Genomic DNA, 21,059 nt, shown 5'->3' on the forward strand with positions numbered 1-21,059 from the left:
ATGTTTTTCAGTTGGTAACCATTTATAAATGTTATTCTTCAATACATAGGTTTGACTGTACAGATTACAATCAGTTATCATGAGATAAAAACACACAATTTTTATTATTTTTAATTAAACTTATCACAGCGCTCTTAAAGCTCACATTTACAGACAAAAGAACTCTGCTCAGCAAGCAAATACAATAAAATAATAAAAATAGAACGCTTCAGAGTTTTGCGTTGTGTCTGGCTGGAGGGAAAGGAAAAGGATATTCAGGCATAACAACTTCATTACTCTTATCCCAAATCGCAAATGTATAACACAGGCCAGATTCAGGACACTGTATGTGTTTCTGTTTGAGATCATGATTGGCGAAATAATCAAACATGCATCTGAATATTTACAACCAACTAATTTACATAAAAAGTTGAAAAACAAAGTCCGTCAAAGTCCTTTTTGAAAGAATAGTACAATTCCTCTTACATACAGTAGGGTCTTACATTTGTCGAAATGAGCTATACTGTGGGTTGGGAACCATTTGAATGGCAGACAAGACCCAAATGGAAGCTGTCCATGAAGCAGTGGCAACTGACTGAACTACTTTCACACACCCATTGTTTTTATACTCTAACATGGCAAGTATAAAAATACATTAGTCATGAATACAACCTTTACATTTTTCTCTCCAGGACTTTCCCATGACACGGAAGTTAAGTGCTTTGTCACTGGATTTGGGGCCATTTGATTGACTTTGTCAGTCAATAAGTTACACACACACATTATAATTGAATTGAACAGTAGCTATAAGGAAACTGCAAAATAGAAACATTTCCACTTGTGGTACGGATAAAAAAAAAAAAAGCCATTTGTGTACGAGACCTGTCTGTCTATGAAGGGATCTGGGGTTGGGTTGATGGGGATATACACATATTTATTCTTCATGTTGTCATTCATTACTTTGCAGATCAGAGTTCCTATGATGATGAGTCATCAGTAATAATCCATTATCACTGGTCAGAAGAAGTTCCACCTGACCTGACCTCCATTCATCCAAATTCAGTAACAACCACAACTAAAATAAAGTAATTAAAATACATAAAGTGCACCCTTAGTTAAGAACTTTACAGGCATTTAGTGCAGACATTTATGAATGAAAACTCAGTAAAAAAAAGAAAAGCAAATATGATGCAGATACAAAAGAAAAATGTCTTTAACAGTGGTTTCAAATCAAATTTTATTTGTCACATGCTTCGTAAAAAACAGGTGTAGACTAACCGTGAAATGCTTACTTACGGGCCCTTCCCAACAATGCAGAGAGAAAAAAAATGAAATAATAGAAAAGTAATAACACAAGGAATAAATACACAATGACTAACGATAACTTGGCTATATACACAGGGTACCAGTACCGAGTCGGTTTGTGTGTCTGCGTTCAATAGTTTTTAATTGCAAAGAAAACTTCAAATATTCCTCACATTATTATATTCTGTATATGATTTATGTTTTTTATATATACTTCTATTACCAGGAACTTCAGAAGGGGGACATCTCCAAACTTTGGTATTTGTATGACTTTCTCTGTCCTCAAACCAATGACAATGACCTATGCATAATAACAATGGATCAATGAAAAAATAAATATATTTCACAAAACTAAACCTCTTATACCCCTTTAAAACACTGCAAAGTTATCCTAGTTGGAAGAAAGACGAATAACATTCAACGAGTACAACGCAGCGTAATTATTAGGAGTCATTTATTGGTTGAACTATTCTCTAGAGGATGTTTGTAGAAGGCCATGGCAGTAACAATTTAACTTCAAATGAAAGGCAACGTTATGTGGTATGGTTGAGTGAAAATACCACAAATATAACATAACAAGCCCAATATTTCGAAAATAACATTTGACATTGAGTAATTTTAAGTTTGTAAATGTCCCTTATCCCCTGCCGTAGTTGTGGGCGTTCATGTGCTTATCGGAACTTCCTATTTCAGAGTTGAAATTATCAAAAGTTATATGTGTAGAGCTTCATCTTGGATGATTCTGATACTTTCCAAGTTGGAAACTCATGTATCATTTTTCTACAATGAGTTTCCCTAGTCGGAAATATCAGAGTTTCCCTGGCCGACATGTCATGAGTGCAGCATAAATCTTCAAAACCTGTCGTTGCATGACTAGTAGGACGAAAGGCTAACAACAGGGCAAAACAGAAATAATACAATCCAAATGCAAGCTATGTTATGTTTTTATACGTATATACATTATATAGCTTAATAATAAATATTATACTTTTTTTCTCTAAGCACTGTCAAGTTGTAATTTCCATTTACAGTATTGAACATATTAGTATTGTATTACGGAGTCTAGCAACCTTGAATAAGAGCACACTTTGTATTTTAAGGATAAAAGATGGTAGATGGTTAGAGTCCACAGGTACAGTAAGGTAAGGGCCCCCAATTTCACTCTCACCACCCCACACAAGGGGGAGGAAGTTGTGCCGTACCCCCCCCTCCCCCCCCCCCCCTATAAAAGTGTTAGGGCCTCTGACCCTGGGTGTGATCAGCACTGGCCCTGTCATCACCTTTCAATGTCATATCTTTCTATTTCGATGTGTGCAGAGTTGAAGTTTAACAACAAAATAGTACAATCTCTCACGTATTAATATTTAGTATCTATGTACTGTATGACTAGACCTCTACCGCCAGTGTGTGCCTGTTGTAGACACTGCTTTCTGTGTTAGTGGAGCTGTACTCTGTCTTTGTATTATGTGCTCCTCATCAATGTCAGACAAGGTCACCAGCACAACTCAACTTCCCCCCTCCCCCTTTCCTCCCCTCCCACTCACACGCCCAGTTCGGCCGTGGACTGGACATTCACACATTCGACTCCACAAAAGGTCTCTTTGGTTTGATGGGTGAGGTGGGGCCCTGCCTAGAGTCACGGGAGATATCACGGGAGAGCTGTCGGTACATGTTGTCCTGGTAGGCCTGAGCTACGGGCAGAGTCCTGGCCACTTTCACGTCTGGATAGGTGGGCACCTGGCTCACCCTCTCCAGGATGTCCCCTCCTCCGCCCCGGGAGCCACCGTTGGCCAGCTTGCCCAGGGAGGACTGCTGCTGCTGGGGGTAGTAGTCCTCCTCCAGGAGTTGTCCGTTCTGGGCGTTGTTAGTCTTGTTGTAGTAGGCGATGTTCCCCAGCGAGGTGGGGGGGCTGTAGGACGAGCCCTGCTGGATCAGCTGGCCAGGCGACGTGGGGCTGATGCCAGAGTCCATGGAGGTCATGGCCCAGGGCCGCTGGGACGAGGGCTGCTGCAGGTACTGAGTCTGGTGAGTCCGCGCCGTCTTGTCTATGATGCCCATGAAGGGCGTGGTCCGTGAGCGGGTGCCCTCGCCCTGGTACAGCCCCCCACCACCTCCCTGGGCCGGCGAGATTGGGGAGATGTCATCGTTACAGGAGTGCTCGTATCCCTCGTAGCCCTCGTAGGCCACCTGCAGCGGGATCTCCATCCCCTGGATGGAAGAGGAAGGCCTGAAGCCTGGGGCTAGATTACAGCTGGAGCCCCCCGTGGAGATGTTGTTGCTGGACGGGGAGAAGCGGAGGCCCACGCTCTGGGAGTGGATGAGGGGCCGCGGAGTGGACATGTGCGGTTTGATCTCCGGGGTAGTGGCACTGATGGGCCGCCTCACCATGTGGCCGATCTCTGGCGATCCCAGCTGGCACTGAGGCATGGCACTGTTCTGACGCTCCAGCTCGTGCTTGGCGACAGGGTAGTAGGCGGCCGACTGGCTGCGGCTAATCTGGGGAGTCTGGCTATAGCGGACACCCCCCTGGAGCTGGCCCCCTTGTCCCCCCCCACTGCTGGCACGGTAGGCAGAGGAGGGGCGCTGGGTTAGCTCGTCCTTCATCAGGCCCTCTATGACCCCTCCTCGGCCCCCATGCTGACAGAGGGCCCCAGCTGAGAGGCTGGACTGGGGCATGGAGCGACCATCCAGGGAGGGCTGGTACATCAACCGGCTCTGGCTCTCCATCGGCACGTCCATGGAGCTCCCCTGGTAGCGCATGGGGTGGCCCATCTGGCCATATGCGTTGCTGGGCTGGTTGGTGCGAACAATCTGGGCCATGGAGGGCTGGAGACGCAGGCCCTGGTGGTGCAGGGAGTCCTGGTGGTGCAGGGAGACCTGGTGGTGTAGCTGGGCCTGGTGGTGCTGTTGGGAGACCTGGTGGTGCAGTTGGGCCTGGTGGTGCTGGTGTGTCTGGAGGGTGTCATGGTGCTGGGAGGCCTGGTGGTGCAGGGAGGCCTGGTGGTGCAGGGAGGGCTGTGAGCTCAGCTGGAAGGACCTCTGGCTGCTCATCTTGGACAGGGGAAGCTGCTCCTGCTGGTAGCGCACCGGAGAGCCTGACTGGGACCTGTACAGACACACACTCTCCACCGGGGGGCTGGCTCTGTACTGGCTCTGTACCCCACCCCGACGCAGGGGGGAGAGCGGGGGGCTCTGGTATCCGTGGTCCATCCCCTGCCCCACTCCTCCATTGCCTCCCATGGGCGGGGGGCTGAAGTGGTAGGTGGTCTGGTGGACTGGGGAGGTCTGCGGAGGGCTGTGTCGATAGTGGGAGTTGTGGTGTGTGGGGGAGAGGGAGGGGGGCGACGGTGGCTGATAGTTCTGGCTGCCGGGGGAGGACATAGAGGTGGGGCTGGGGTGACCATAGTCGTAAGCCTGGCCCATGGGGGAGCCCCCTGACAGGTAGGTCTGGTCCTGGTGATGGTAGGGGTGGTGATGGTTGGTCGGAGAGAGAGGTGGGCTCTGGATGATAGGCAGACTGGAGGGGTTGGAGCGGGGCTCCCTCTCGAGGGCCAGACCCATAGAACCCATACTCCCCATAGACATGGCCTCCAGCTCCTGCTCCAGATAGTCCTCGTCCTCAAACAGATCCTGGACCGGCTCCATGTCCTCCAGCCGAGGCTCCGGGGGAGGGGGGAGCTCCAGGGGGAGGGGGAGGGAGGACAGGGACATCTCCTCCTCCTCTCCCTCCTCTGGGGGAGGCGATGGGGGAGGAGATGGGGGAGGCTCCAGCTTCTGTGCATCCTCCTCCTCCTGGGTGAGCTGTTGACACTCCTCCTCTACTCGCTGCAGGAGGCGCTGGATCTCACAGTGGTTGGGGCTCTGCTTCATGGCTTCATTCAGGTCCTCCAAGGCCTCAGGGAACTGTCTACAAATCCAGACAAGAAGGAAAGATACGACAGGGTTGGAAATGAGGAAAGGTTTTTAAAACACAAAATGAACACATTTTAATTAATTGGTCAAAAAAGAAGGAAAACTGTTTTATGAGAGGCTGAAGAAGATAAGAGGGTGAAGCAGAGTATGTAAACTATTCTACAGTAGATGGATATCAGGGATGTGCAGGGATATAAATACCTGCTACTACGCTTGGCACGGGCTCTGGCATAGTATGCTTCGTAGGATTTTGGTTTCAATTCAAGCGCCTTTGTAGCAAACTCCTCAGCCATCCCAAAGTCCTGAGAGCAATAACAAGTGATCCATGAGTCAGATACTTACAGAATATTACTGGGGTAAAACAGAGGTAATGTTATAGGTACAGTACTATAATGATTATCACCTATACTTTTACCATACTTTACACTATTATATATAGATAATATACTATGGATGGCCCATAGGGCTCTTGTCAAAAGTAGGGCACAAGGGTGCCATTTGTGATGCATCCATGGTCAGAGCCTGACAACTCACGTTCATTTTTCTCCGACATCGGGACAGATTGAGGAAGATGGATACTTTGAGCTCCCTGAAAGTCTTGAGGTCCTCACTGAAGCCTTCACGGGGGAACTTTTTGAGGGCGTACTGATACCGCTGTGCTGCCTCCTTCACTTTCCCTTTCTTTTGAACACACCGACACACACAACATGTTATTCATACAAGACAGACAACATATAGGTCTTATTGATCATTAAAACAAAAAAAGTTATATAGCACTTGAGGATAAATACATCTGTAAAAGTGTAAAAAAATGTATAATAATCACAGTTTGATTAGATAACATTTTATTTCTTTGATGTATAGATATCTTTTCTTTCTTATACAGTATGTATTAATATTTTTCATCAATAGTTGACTGTCCTTCCTTAGATTCGGATAGGGCCTCCTGATCTCACTTTATAGAAGCTGTCTCCCTCCTCAATCAGCTTGCTCAGTAGGATGATCATGATGTCGGGTTTGGAGGTAGCCATGGCCCACGTGGCTGGACCTGAAGAACACAGGATGAGAAAGAAAGGAGTGAGAGAAGCAGGGAAAGATAAAAGAAAAGGAATGTAGGAGTTGTTTTTGAGTCACAGTAAACACACAACAACTGACAAGAACAACAAACAAAATGGCAGGAATGACAGAGATAGGCAGACGTCTGTCCGCTGCAGAGAAAATTAAGCTATTCTCTTTCTAAAGTCTATTGCTCTATGTAGAGGAGTACACTGTAGGGACAATATCCCAGCCAAACGGGTAGAAATATGAAAGATCGCAAAATACAAAAATGATGCGGCTGGTAAAGACTGAGTCACTCCCAATCTAATTGTCTTACTTCAGGTGGCTTCACTCCTACGCAAGGCTCGTCCCTCAACCGCCAGTCAGTGCAGGTGGAATCATCTCGCTATCTGACGCGAGACAATTAACTTAACTAGGATAGCTCTCTGCAGAAAGCTACACTTGAAACTCATTTACACAGAGACTAGAGAGATGAGGACAAGGTTGGTGGGTTTCTTGCATGACGGAAAGACTCATAGCAGCTAGGCAAGCAGAACACAGTAGAGCTCTGCAGACCAGGGCAAGGGTGAGGCAACGGTAGAGGAAGTAGGTAAGAACAGAACTTCTGACTGGCCTAGCTGACACTGAGGAACGTTTCAGAAGGATGAACAATGCACAGTAGAATCATCTGAACTGTGGATAGTGGAGAAAAGGCATTACAGACGCATGCAGTTCCCCTGGTGATCATTACCAAGTGAAGGTATAAGAGGGGTTCATCATGCATCTGTGAGATGGAAATAAGAAAACTCCTTGATACAATGTAGTAAGCTGGAGGCTGGGCATGCTGTCATATGATAACCAACCGGAATGTGAACATCTACCTCTAAATAAAACCAGTCCAAGTAATAGTTAGGACGGGATTCAATCTGATCGCGGATTATAGGCATTACAGCTTTTAAAGGCAAATTATGACTGAGCCAACATATGCATTGTTTACAGTGAATGGGATCTCCACGAATGCGGGAACATTGCCTTTAAAAGCTGCAATGCCTATAACCCACAATCGGATTGAAAACCGGCCTCAGTGATAATAGTAATACCTGAGTGTTATTTCTCAGTATGGGGTTTGCAGCTAAGCTGGCCTGCTGACACTTAGACCATAACGACACAGAGACAACACAGAAAGAGGAGATAGGGCTGTCAAAATGCCTGCTGGGGTGAGATGTCGACAGCCTTGGGATTACCTCTGGGCCGACTGGGCAGCGTCTGACATCCTGGTACCGCAGAGAGATCAAGGGGGAGGGGGAGAGGTCATGAGCGAGGGAGGAAGTGAGTGTTGGGGGGGGGGGGGGGGGGGGAGCAGCGGGCCAGAGTAATCAAAGAAGAAAAAACAGAAAAAGGTGCGTGGGAGAGAGAGGACAAGTGAAAAAAAACAGAAAGAGAAAAAGGAGGTGGTGGAAGATGAAGAGTGAGAGAAGGAACAGAAAAAAGCAGCAGTGAGAAGCGGGGGTAAGTGCCCCAGCAGAAGGAAAGAGACACAGGAAGAAAAAAACATGCTGCCAGTGCTAACCACCTGTCGAGAGAGAGATAGAAAGAAAGAAACAACTATCGATAAAGAAAGAACAAGGGAGAAAGAAAGAAAGAACCAGAGAGCTGAGAGAGAGGAAGAGACAGAGAGACAACATGAAAGAGAAAGAATACAGGAGACACGGTAACAGTAGAATAACAAAGACAGATATAAAGACCTGAGGAGTGACTAGCCAGAGAGAACAGAGAAAAGCTGCAGTACGGTATAGCACCAGGGTGGGGGGGACATACAGTAGCAGTGGGGGTTTAGCTCTTAGCTCAGCTCCAAAGAGACTTCTTGTCAAAAGTACTATAGTACCAGTCAAAAGTTTGGACACACCCACTCATTCAAGGGTTTTTCTTTATTTTAAATATTTTCTACATTGTAGAATAATAATAGCGAAGACACCAAAACTATGAAATAATACATATGGAATCATGTAGTAACCAAAAAAGAGTTAAACAAATCAAAATATTTTATATTTGAGATTCTTCAAATTAGCCACCCGTTGCCTTTGATGACAGCTTTGCACACTCTTGGCATTCTTTCAACCAGCTTAACCTGGAATGCTTTTCCAACAGTCTTGAAGGAGTTCCCACATATGCTGAGCACTTGTTGGCTGCATTTCCTTCACTCTGCGGTCCATCTCATCCCAAACCATTTCACTTGGGTTGAGGTCGGATGATTGTGGAGGCCAGGTCATCTGATGCAGCACTCCATCACTCTCCTTCTTGGTCAAATAGCCCTTACACAGCCTGGAGGTGTGTGATAATGATAGTCCCACTAAGCGCAAACCAGATGGGATGGTGTATTGCTGCAGAATGCTGTGGAAGCCATGCTGGTTAAGTGTGCCTTAAATTCTAAATAAACAGTGTCACCAGCAAAATAAACAGTGTCACCAGCAATGCACCCCCACACCTCCTCCTCCATGCTTCACGGTGGGAAATACATATTTGGAGATCATCCGTTTGCCTACTCTGCGTCTCACAAAGACACGGCGGTTGGAACCAAAATGCTCAAATTTGGACTCATCAGACTAAAGGACAGATTTCTACCACTCTAATGTCCATTGCTCATGTTTCTTGGCCCAAGCAAGTCTTTTCTTCTTATTGGTGTTCTTTAGTAGAGGTTTCTTTGCAGAAATTTGACCATGAAGGCCTGATTCACAGTTAACACCAATGAACTTATCCTTTGCAGCAGAGGTAACTCTGGGTCTTCCTTTCCTGTGGCGGTCCTCATCAGAGCCAGTTTCATCATAGCACTTGATGGTTTTTGAGACTGCACTTGAAGAATCTTTAAAAGTTCTTGAAATTTTCCATATTGACTGACCTTCATGTCTTAATGTAATGATGTAATGTTGTTTGCTCTTTGTTTATTTGAGCTGTTCTTGCCATAATATGGACTTGGTCTTTTACCAAATAGGGCTATCTTCTGTAAACCACCCCTACCTTGTCACAACACAACTGATTGGCTGGCTCAAACGCATTAAGGATGAAAGAAATTCCACAAATTAACTTTTTACAAGGCACACCTGTTAATTGAAATGCATTCCAGGTGACTACCTCATTAAGCTGGTTGAGAGAATGCTAAGAGTGTGCAAAGCTGTCATCAAGGCAAAGGCTGGCTACTTTGAAGAATCTCAAATATAAAATATATTTTGGTTTGTTTAACACTTTTTTGGTTACTACATGATTCCATATGTGTTATTTCATAGTTTGATGTCCACTATTATTCTACAATGTAGAACATAGTAAAAATAAAGAAAAACCCTGGAATGAATGTGTGTGTCCAAACTTTTGACTAGTACTGTATATAAGAAAACAGGTTGCCATTTAGGATGCATATTCTGTATTTCTGTGTCATCCTACTTTATGCATGAATCGTCTTTGTATTGTGTCTCAATATCAGATAGTCAGTCAAATGTAAAATAATAAATAAAACTGTCAACAGTCAAAATATCCTGTTGCACTGTGGAGAGAAATGGGTTATTTGCCAGGAGAGGTATTTCATTCACTGTCTACATACAAGTCCTGTCTGCTTCTCAAATGGCACCATATTCCCCACATAGTGCACTCCCTTTGACCAGGGCCAATTGGGTGCAATTTGGGACAGCCCCTGCCCAAAATCTATTGGCCTTCAGTCTAACACTAAGTCCATTCTCCATACCTATCTTGGCTCCCTTCTTGAGCAGGGCAACCACCACGGAGGTGTTCCTGCAGCCCACGGCCCGGTCCAGAGGACGCATCCCACTGTAGTCCACATGCTCTATCATCGCCCCCTGGTCCACTAGAAACTGGACCTGAGAGGACAGACGGCAGAAGAAGGGAACAGGGGCGAGGAGGAAGAAATGTAGTGATTCAAATTATATTCATTAGAGTAGAATCATAGGATGGTACTACAATTTGGGAGAGTTACTGCTCGCAAAATATACACAAATATAATTATACTTGAACACATCGGGATAGACAAAAGACCTACAATACAAGTGTGTCTCTTTTGTTCCTAATGTTGTCCATCCAAATCAAATCAAACTTTATTTGTCACATGCGCCCGAATAAAACAAGTGTAGACCTTACCGTGAAATGCTTATTAACAATTCCTTAACCAACAGTGCAGTTCAAGAATAGTTAAGAAAATATTTACCAAATAAACTAAAGGTAAAAATTACAAAAAGTAACACAATAACATAACAATATTGAGGCTATATACAGGGGGTACCGGTACCAAGACAGTGTGCGGGGGTACAGGTTAGAGGAAATTTGTACATGTAGGTGGGGGTGAAGTGACTATGCATAGATAATAAACAGCGAGTAGCAGCAGTGTAACAAACAAATGGGGGGGGGGGTCAATGTTATAGTCCGGTGGCAATTTTATTAATTTATCAGCAGTCTTATGGCTTGGGGGTAGAAGCTGTTAAGGAGCCTTTTGGTCCTAGACTTGGCGCTCCGGTACAACTTACCGTGCGGAAGCAGAGAGAACAGTCTATCACTTGGGTTACTGGAGTGTCTGACAATTTTATGGGCTTTCCTCTGACACCAGCTTTCCTGTGACACCTGGATTGCAGGAAACTTGGCCCCAGTGATGTACTGGGCCGTACGCACTACCCTCTGTAGCAACATACGGTCAGATGCTGAGCAGTTGCCATACCAGGCGGTGTTGCAACCGGTCAGGATGTTTTATGGTGCAGCTGTAGAACGTTTTGACGATCTGGGGACCCATGCCAGATCTGTTCAGTCTCCTGAGGGGAAAAAGGTGTCGTCGTGCCCTCTTGATGACTGTCTAGGTGTGTTTGAACCATGATAGATCATTGGTGATGTGGACACCAAGGAACTTGAAACTCTCGACCAGCTCCACTACAGCCCCGTTGATGTTAATGGGGGCCTGTTCGGCCCGCCTTTTTCTGCAGTCCACCATCAGCTCCTTTGTCTTGCTCACATTGAGGGAGAGGTTGTTATTCTGGCACCATACTGCCAGTTCTCTGACCTCCTCCATATAGGCTGTCTCATCGTTGTCAGTGATCAGGCCTACCACTGTTGTTGTCAGCAAACTTAATGATGGTGTTGGAGTCGTTGGTGAACAGGGAGTACAGGAGGGGACTAAGTACACACCCCTGAGGGGCCCCAGTGTTGAGGATCAGACGTATTGTTGCCTACCCTTACCACCTGGGGGCTGCCCATCAGGAAGTCCAGGATCCAGTTGCAGAGGGAGGTGTTTAGTCCCAGGGTCCTTAGCTTAGTGATGAGCTTTGTGCGGACTATGGTGTTGAACGCTGAGCTGTAGTCAATGAACAGCACTCTCACATAGGTGTTCCTTTTGTCCAGGTGGGAAAGGGCAGTGTGGAGTGCGATTGAGGTTGCGTCATCTGTGGATCTGTTGGGGTGGTATGCGAATTGGAGTGGGTCTAGGGTATCCGGGAGGATGCTGTTGATGTGAGCCATGACCAGCCTTTCAAAGCACTTCATGGCTACTGACATGAGTGCTATGCGGTAGTAATCATTTAGGCAGGTTACCTTCACTTCCTTGGGCAAAGGGACTATGGTGGTCTGCTTGAAATATGTAGGTATTACAGACTCAGTCAGGGAGAGGTTGAAAATGTCACTGAAGACACTTGCCAGTTGGTCCGCGCATGCATTGAGTATACGTCCTGGTAATCCATCTGGCCCTGCGGCTTTGTGAATGTTGACCTGTTGAAAGGTCTTGCTCACATCGGCTACCGAGAGCATTATCACACAGTCATCCTGAACAGCTGTTGCTCTCATGCTTGCTTCAGTGTTGCTTGCCTTGAAGCAAGCATAAAAGGCATTTAGCTCGTCTGGTAGGCTCGTGTCACTGGGCAGCTCGTGTCTGGGTTTCCCTTTGTAGTCCGTAATCGTTTTCAAGCCCTGCCACATCCGACGAGCGTCAGAGCCGGTGTAGTAGGATTCAATCTTAATCCTGTATTGACGCTTTGCTTGTTTGATGGTTCGTCTGAGGGCATAGCAGGATTTCTTATAGGCGTCCGGATTAGTGTCCCACTCCTTGAAAGTGGCAGCTCTAGCCTTTAGCTCGATGCGGATGTTACCTGTAATCCATGGTTTCTGGTTGGGATATGTACGTATGGTCACTGTGGGAGCGACGTCGTCGTTGCACTTTTTGATGAAGCCGATGACTGAGGTGATATACTCCTCAATGCCATTGGATGAATCCCGGAACATATTCCAGTCTGTGCTAGCAAAACAGTCCTGTAGCTTAGCATCCGCGTCATCTGACCACTTCCGTATTGAGCGAGTCACTGGTACTTCTTGCTTTAGTTTTTGCTTGTAAGCAGGAATCAGGAGGATAGAATGATGGTAAGATTTGCCAAATGGAGGGCAGGGGAGAGCTTTGTATGCGTCTCTGTGTGTGGAGTAAAGGTGGTCAAGTTTTTTTCCTCTGGTTGCACATGTGAAATGCTGGTAAAAATGTGGTAAAACTGATTTCAGTTTGCCTGCATTAAAGTCCCTGGCCACTAGGAGCGCCGCTTCTGGGTGAGCATTTTCTTGTTTGCTTATGGCCTAGAGTTGGTTGAGTGCAGTCTTAGCGCCAGCATCGGTCTGTGGTGGTAAATAGACGGCTACGATTAATATAGTTGAGAACTCTCTTGGTAGATTGTGTGGTCTACAGCTTATCATAAAGTACTCTACCTCAGGCGAGCAATACCTCGAGACTTCTTTAATATTAGACATCGCGCACCAGCTGTTATTGACAAAAAGACACACACCTCCACCCCTCGTCTTACCAGATGTAGCTTCTCTGTTCTGCCGGTGCATGGAAAATCCCTCCAGCTCTATATTATCCGTGTCGTCGTTCAGCCACGACTCGGTAAAACATAAGATATTACTGTTCTTAATGTCCCGTTGGTAGGATAATCGTAATCGTAGGTCATCAATTTTATTTTCCAATGATTGCATGTTAGCAAGTAGAATTGATGGCAGTGGGAGTTTACTCGCTCGCCTACGGATTCTCAAAAGGCAGCCCGATCTGCGTCCTCTTTTCCTCCGTCTTTCCTTCACGCAAATGACGGGGATCTGGGCCTGTTCCCGGCAGAGCATTATAAACTCACCACCTCTGAGTCCCCGTAGAAGGCAGCCAGGTCGAGGGGCGTGCGTCCGTTCTTATCAGCGTGGTCCGTAGCAGCCCCCCTCTCCACGAGACAGCGCACCACTGGTAGGTGTCCCTTCAGACATGCCCAGCTCAGAGCCGTTAACCCTTCCTTGTCCATTAGAGGTAGGGATGCACCTGGCAGAGGGGTCAGGGGGATCAGAGGGGTCAGGGATTAGAGGTCAGCATTGGGAGTCAAAGGTCAATTGGTAAAATAAAGTACCATCAATGCTTTGGTGATTGTATTTAACAAAGTAATGATGAAAAAAAGTAATTGAGAGTTATATAATTCAAAGGATGAAAGGACAGCAGGTCAAAGACAATGTAAATGACAAGGACATGAGTGGATGTTTTCTTCCTCCTGACTCTCACCCTGTGCCAGTAGGAACTCCACAGTGCCCAGGTGACCCTCTGAGGCAGCCATCATCAGAGGGGTTCGGCTTTGCTTGTCAGCCAGGTTCACGTCTGCTCCGTGAGTAAGGAGCAGGTCCACGATCTGAGAGAGGACAACACTATCGTTACCATCCAGAACACAACTGTTTGTTTTTGTCAACATTGCCGTTCGATCTCTCTTCGTCTGATTTGACTGTTTTACCCATTTCATATGTTCTACATTGTGGAATAATAGTGAAGACATCAAAACTATGAAATAACACATATGGAATCATGTAGTAACCAAAAAAGTGTTAAACAAATCAAAATATATTTTATATTTGAGATTCTTCAAAGTAGCCACCCTTTGCCTTGATGACAGCTTTGCACGCTCTTGGCATTCTCTCAACCAGCTTCATGAGTCACCTGGAATGCATTTCAATTAACAGATGGAGCTTGTTAAAAGTTCATTTGTGGAATTTATTTCCTTCTTAATGCGTTTGAGCCAATCAGTTATGTTGTGACAAGGTAGGGGTGGTATACAGAAGATAGCCCTATTTGGTTAAAAACAAAGTCCATATTATGGCAAGAACAGCTCAAATAAGCAAAGAGAAACGACAGTCCATCATTACTTTATGACATGGGGCGGCAGGTAGCCTAGTGGTTAGAGCGTTGGGCCAGTAACAGAAAGGTTGCTAGATCGAATCCCAGAGGTGACAAGGTAAAAATCTGTTGTTCTGCCCCTGAACAAGACAGTTAACCCACTGTTCCTAGGCCATCATTGTAAATAATAATTTGTTCTTAACTGATTTGCCTAGTTAAATAAAGGTTAAATAAAAATTAAAATGAAGGTCAGGTGACTACCTCATGAAGCTGATTGAGATAATGTTGTCATCAAGGCAAAGTGTGGCTACTTTGAAGAATCTCAAATCTAAAATTTATTTTGATTTGTTTAACAATTTTTTGATTCCATATGTGTTATTTCCTAGTTTTGATGTCTTCACTATTATTCTACATCTAAAATATTCTACATCTAAAATCTATTTTGATTTGTTTAACACTTTTTTGGTTACTACATGATTCCATATGTGTTATTTCATAGTTTTGATGTCTTCACTATTATTCTACAATGTAGAAAATATTTTGAATAAAGAAAAACACTTCCATGAGTAAGTGTGTCCAAACTTTTGACTGGTACTGTACACACACACACACACACACTGCTCATCCTAATATTTCTATATTTCTTAATTCTATTATTTTAGATTTGTGTGTATTGTTAGATATTACTGCACTGTTGGAGCTAGGAACACAAGCATTTACCTACACCAGCAATAACATCTGCTAAATATGTATATGCGACCAATACAATTTGATTTGATTTGCGATATGACATGGGTGCACAAAGTAAACAGAATAGTGAGTCAATTTCCACAACAACTAAGAGTGTTGAAGCGCGAGGCTAAACTTCTCAGCTGTTTTGGTCTCATACCTACCACGCTCTAACAGCATGAAGCGAACCCATGCACATGCGCAGATACTGTGTGTGACTGTGTGAGAGCGAAGTCTTGCATCTCGCTCATCGCAATATCTGCGGTGCTGCTCGTAGCAACGTCATTTTTCACAGTCTACAGTACCTTTAATATTAAGTGTTCTGTGTTATGGGCCCTGGTCAAAAGAAGTGCACTATAAAGGGTAAACTCAGCCTCACCTGCCAGTTTCCCTGTCGGACAGCACTGAACAGGGGCACGATGCCTCGTCTGTTGGGTTGAGCCACCGCTGCTCCCTGCTCCAGCAGTAGTCTGCAGACGTCTAGCTTCCCCCGGCCCGCCGCTGCCGTCAGAGCTTCAGGGAGAGGAGATGGACACACAGGGATCAGTCATGTCATCCAACACAAGTATTTAACATTTTTTACACTTGATCATTCTAAGACTGACAGTTATTGTGTGTGAGTCATGCAGATTGTATAGTAAGTGGATGCTAAATGGATGCTAAATGGAGAGTGGGGACAAACAGGGCAGGGATGAGTAACACACAACACAACATACAGGGAGTTATATAGGAGTTATATGTGTTATATATACCACAACATACTCCCCCATAAAGGTATGAGACATGTTAGACATCAAAACAGTGTTTTATAACTCTGACCTCACTACATTTGAACACAAGAGAAGTAGCGAAAGAGGGAGGAGAGAAAGGAGAGAACATGTGTTGTGGGAGTATACAGTCGTGTGCATTTATGCATTTAACTGATTGAGTCATACAAGTATTGTTCCCAACAGGACAGAGAGAGTAAAGGGGCACACAGGGATCAGCCATTTAAAAAATACTTTATCATTATAAGACTTACAGTCATTCTGTGTGTCATTTGTTAGTATGCAGACAGAGTGGAAGGTGGGAGTAGACAGACAGACAGTAGACATTGGTAGGTAGACAGACTGCAGACAGACCATAGACAGACAGTAACATCTATGGATTTAACTGACTGAGTCATATTAGTATTGAGAGAGAGAGTCATATTAGTATTGAGAGAGAGAGTCATATTAGTATTGAGAGAGAGAGTCATATTAGTATTGAGAGAGAGAGTCATATTAGTATTGAGAGAGAGTCATATTAGTATTGAGAGAGAGAGAGAGTCATATTAGTATTGAGAGAGAGAGACAGAGTCATATTAGTATTGAGAGAGAGTCATATTAGTATTGAGAGAGAGAGTCATATTAGTATTGAGAGAGAGAGTGAGAGTCATATTAGTATTGAAAGAGAGAGTGAGAGTCATATTAGTATTGAGAGAGAGAGAGTCATATTAGTATTGAGAGAGAGAGAGTCATATTAGTATTGAGAGAGAGAGTCATATTAGTATTGAGAGAGAGAGTCATATTAGTATTGAGAGAGAGTCATATTAGTATTGAGAGAGAGAAAGTCATATTAGTATTGAGAGAGAGTCATATAAGTATTGAGAGAGAGAGAGTCATATTAGTATTGAGAGAGAGAGTCATATTAGTATTGAGAGAGAGAGTCATATTAGTATTGAGAGAGAGAGATTGAGAGTCATATTAGTATTGAGAGAGAGAGAGAGAGTCATATAAGTATTGAGAGAGAGAGTCATATTAGTATTGAGAGAGAGAGTCATAAGTATTGAGAGAGAGAGTCATATAAGTATTGAGAGAGAGAGTCATATTAGTATTGAGAGAGAGTCATATTAGTATTGAGAGAGAGAGAGAGAGAGTCATATTAGTATTGAGAGTGAGAGTCATATTAGTATTGAGAGAGAGAGAGAGAGAGAGTCATATTAGTATTGAGAGAGAGAGAGAGTCATATTAGTATTGAAAGAGAGAGAGAGAGTCATATTAGTATTGAGAGAGAGAGAGTCATATTAGTATTGAGAGAGAGAGTCATATTAGTATTGAGAGAGAGTCATATTAGTATTGAGAGAGAGAGAGTCATATTAGTATTGAGAGAGAGAGTCATATTAGTATTGAGAGAGAGAGAGTCATATTAGTATTGAGAGAGAGAGTCATATTAGTATTGAGAGAGAGAGTCATATTAGTACTGAAAGAGAGAGCAAGAGTCATATTAGTATTGAGAGAGAGAGAGAGTCATATTAGTATTGAGAGAGAGAGTGAGAGTCATATTAGTATTGAGAGAGAGAGAGTCATATTAGTATTGAGAGAGAGAGAGAGAGTCATATTAGTATTGAAAGAGAGAGAGTCATATTAGTATTGAGAGAGAGAGAGTCATATTAGTATTGAGAGAGAGAGAGTCATATTAGTATTGAGAGAGAGAGAGTCATATTAGTATTGAGAGAGAGTCATATTAGTATTGAGAGAGAGAGAGTCATATTAGTATTGAGAGAGAGAGTCATATTAGTATTGAGAGAGAGAGTCATATTAGTATTGAAAGAGAGAGAGAGAGTCATATTAGTATTGAGAGAGAGAGTGAGAGTCATATTAGTATTGAGAGAGAGAGAGTCATATTAGTATTGAGAGAGAGAGTCATATTAGTATTGAGAGAGAGAGAGTCATATTAGTATTGAGAGAGAGAGTCATATTAGTATTGAGAGAGAGAGATTGAGAGTCATATTAGTATTGAGAGAGAGAGAGAGAGAGAGTCATAAGTATTGAGAGAGAGAGTCATATTAGTATTGAGAGAGAGAGTCATATAAGTATTGAGAGAGAGAGTCATATTAGTATTGAGAGAGAGTCATATTAGTATTGAGAGAGAGAGAGTCATATAAGTATTGAGAGAGAGAGAGAGTCATATAAGTATTGAGAGAGAGAGTCATATTAGTATTGAGAGAGAGTCATATTAGTATTGAGAGTGAGAGTCATATTAGTATTGAGAGAGAGAGAGAGAGTCATATTAGTATTGAGAGAGAGAGAGAGTCATATTAGTATTGAAAGAGAGAGAGTCATATTAGTATTGAGAGAGAGAATCATATTAGTATTGAGAGAGAGAGTCATATTAGTATTGAGAGAGAGAGAATCATATTAGTATTGAGAGAGAGAGTCATATTAGTATTGAGAGAGAGTCATATTAGTATTGAGAGAGAGATAGTCATATTAGTATTGAGAGAGAATCATATTAGTATTGAGAGAGAGAGTCATATTAGTATTGAAAGAGAGAGCAAGAGTCATATTAGTATTGAGAGAGAGAATCATATTAGTATTGAGAGAGAGAGTCATATTAGTATTGAGAGAGAGAGTCATATTAGTATTGAGAGAGAGAGTCATATTAGTATTGAGAGAGAGAGAGTCATATTAGTATTGAGAGAGAGAATCATATTAGTATTGAGAGAGAGTCATATTAGTATTGAGAGAGAGAATCATATTAGTATTGAGAGAGAGTCATATTAGTATTGAGAGAGAGTCATATTAGTATTGAGAGAGAGTCATATTAGTATTGAGAGAGAGAGTCATATTAGTATTGAGAGAGAGAGTCATATTAGTATTGAGAGTGAGAGTCATATTAATATTGAGAGAGAGTCATATTAGTATTGAGAGAGAGTCATATTAGTATTGAGAGAGAGAGTCATATTAGTATTGAGAGAGAATCGGCTCTAACAGTAATAGCTTGATTTTTCTCAATCTTTCCAGTCCTCATGTGGGAACCGCATAGTCATTGTTGAGCACCCCAGAGCAGAACCCCCCCCCCCCCCCCCCCTCTCTCTCTAAGACTAGCTCTGAGCTCTGCCCTGCCCTGTCTGTCTGTGCTCCAATGACACCACTGCACTGTCTGTCTGACATCAGCCAGTGTCTGTTTGGCGCAGCAGCAGCAGAAACAGCAGAGCAAATCTCTCTATTTCATATCCGCACTGCAGCCCTCGCTCTATGGGTCTGCTCAAAATCCTCTGTCATGACTTGTCTGATTTAAGACAATTTATTAACATGTTTTATCTAAGTGTAGTGATCTAAAAACCCTGTGATAAACAAGTACAACAAGACAGCAAGCATCACTTCCTATGTCTAAGCAAGCAATCATGACATCCATCCATGTTTTGGTGGCCGCTACAACTCATCTTTAGCCCAGACTAAGCATCGGCTTAGAGTTCAAGTGTCAAACCTAAAGCCACTGACACCTAATGATTCTACCTAAGGAAACAGCACTGTAAAAATGGACAGGGTAAAACAAAATAGTTTCCTGGGTTGAAAACAATCTCCACAAGGCTGCGGACTATATCTGAAGACCTTTTTAAAAAGCATATGACGAGAGGCCTTGGCATACCTGTCTCTCCCCACAGGGTGTCGAAGTTGTTAATCTGAGCACGTTCCACCTCCTCCTCATCCTTCTCTGGCAGGTCCAGCAGGTAGGACACAATCTGGTGGAAATAATGATACACATTACACCTCCCAAAAAAATCACTAGTGTGAGTGGCATGCAATACTAGTAGGACCGCATAGGGATAAACAATGAATTGCTGTCCAGTCCACACACTGCAGGGAAATTACCCAGACTAAAAAATCTAATATATATTCTCAGCTCTACAAAACTGTCAGCTGAGTAAGTGAGGTCCACATATTTCACAAAATATCCCAGGTAAGGAGATTTGCCGGGAGGTCTACCTCTGTGTATCCCATGCTAGCTGCAGCGATGAGGGCTTGCTGGATGGCATGGCTTTTGCTGAAGGCTCCTTGCTGCTGCTGTTGTGGTTGTCCCATGGCCCAGTCCCACTGGATAAGGAACTTGACCATCTCCATGTGGCCCCTGAGAGCTGCGTGCACCACGGCACACTGACCATTCTTATCCAGATGGTCCACCTGTTGATGGCCACACACACACACACACACACACACACACACACACACACACACACACACACACACACACACACACACACACACACACACACACACACACACACACACACACACACACACACACACACACAAAGATGTCAATCCCCATTCGTCCATAGAACATATCCATAGATAGAGATGAATCTACAAACACACATTGCGCCCTCTCTCCCCCTCTCACCTTGGCTCTCCTGCGACACAGTGTGTTGACTATAGCCATGTGTCCTCCAGAGGCAGCGTAGCCCAGTGGGGTGAGACCGCTCTCTGAGGGCTGGTCTACAGAGGCTCCGTATTCCAACAGCAGGCCCACCATGTCGATGTAACCCAGGTGGGCATGCACACACAGCACCGGGGCGTTGTTCAAAACCTCTGTACGGTAGTTCACGTTGGCACCACCGAGCATCAGCAACCGGCTCACCTGGACACAGACAGATTTCACACAGTGTTAGACACAGAGAAAAACAACTGTAGCAAAAGTCGAGTTTAATTCAGGCGAGTTGGTTGGCCCCCTGTCAGAGGGAGAGCTGAAACCCTGATGAAGGCAGCATAGCTGTCCAAACGCTGGTATCTACGGAGCCATGAGTGTGAGGCTTTTGTTTTCAAATGGAAAGCAGTACCTTGATGTTAAGAGGGAAAAGCTGCAGTGTTGTAGTACTCAAGTCCGGTCTGGAGACCACATATTCAGTGAATCGGTCTTGTCTCGGTGTCGGTTACATTCGTACTCGGTCGTGACTCTGTCTAAGACAGTGAGGACTCGTAATTTCTTCCCGAGACCAGCAGAGTAAAAAACGTATAATTATCAGCTTCCATTCAGTCACTGCTTCGCCAGGCCAAATATATCCACTCCTTTCTTAAAACATAAATACAGTATCTTAACAGCCTTTATATCTATAGACCTTCAGTGTGTGACAGGTTAGTACAGTGGTGAACCTATAGGTCTTCAGTGTGTGACAGGTTAGTACAGTGGTGAA

The 21,059-nt window shown here is 44.1% G+C and overlaps 1 protein-coding gene across 6 annotated transcripts in view; it reads right to left on the bottom strand.

Moving 5' to 3' along the window:
• Nucleotide 1: 1 nt before the first annotated feature.
• Nucleotides 2-21,059, bottom strand: part of tanc2b (tetratricopeptide repeat, ankyrin repeat and coiled-coil containing 2b) — a 251,693-nt gene continuing 230,635 nt past the window's right edge. For 5 of the 6 annotated variants that reach the window (XM_014179855.3, XM_014179852.3, XM_082970515.1 and 2 more), the window contains 12 exons: nt 20,270-20,506; nt 19,855-20,049; nt 19,517-19,610; nt 15,504-15,637; nt 13,793-13,916; nt 13,383-13,558; nt 9,968-10,100; nt 7,479-7,508; nt 6,153-6,244; nt 5,731-5,877; nt 5,398-5,498; nt 2-5,191 (listed from right to left, as the gene is read on the bottom strand). In XM_014179855.3, coding sequence (XP_014035330.1) covers nt 2,857-5,191; nt 5,398-5,498; nt 5,731-5,877; nt 6,153-6,244; nt 7,479-7,508; nt 9,968-10,100; nt 13,383-13,558; nt 13,793-13,916; nt 15,504-15,637; nt 19,517-19,610; nt 19,855-20,049; nt 20,270-20,506 — 3,798 coding nt within the window. In that variant the 3' untranslated portion in view covers nt 2-2,856. The remainder of the gene's footprint in view (nt 5,192-5,397; nt 5,499-5,730; nt 5,878-6,152; nt 6,245-7,478; nt 7,509-9,967; nt 10,101-13,382; nt 13,559-13,792; nt 13,917-15,503; nt 15,638-19,516; nt 19,611-19,854; nt 20,050-20,269; nt 20,507-21,059) is intronic. The other variant, XM_014179853.3, reaches the window with a different exon arrangement.

The sequence above is a fragment of the Salmo salar genome, chromosome 28, assembly GCF_965601325.2.
Source record: "Salmo salar chromosome 28, fSalSal1, whole genome shotgun sequence".
Taxonomy (NCBI): Eukaryota; Metazoa; Chordata; class Actinopteri; order Salmoniformes; family Salmonidae; genus Salmo; species Salmo salar.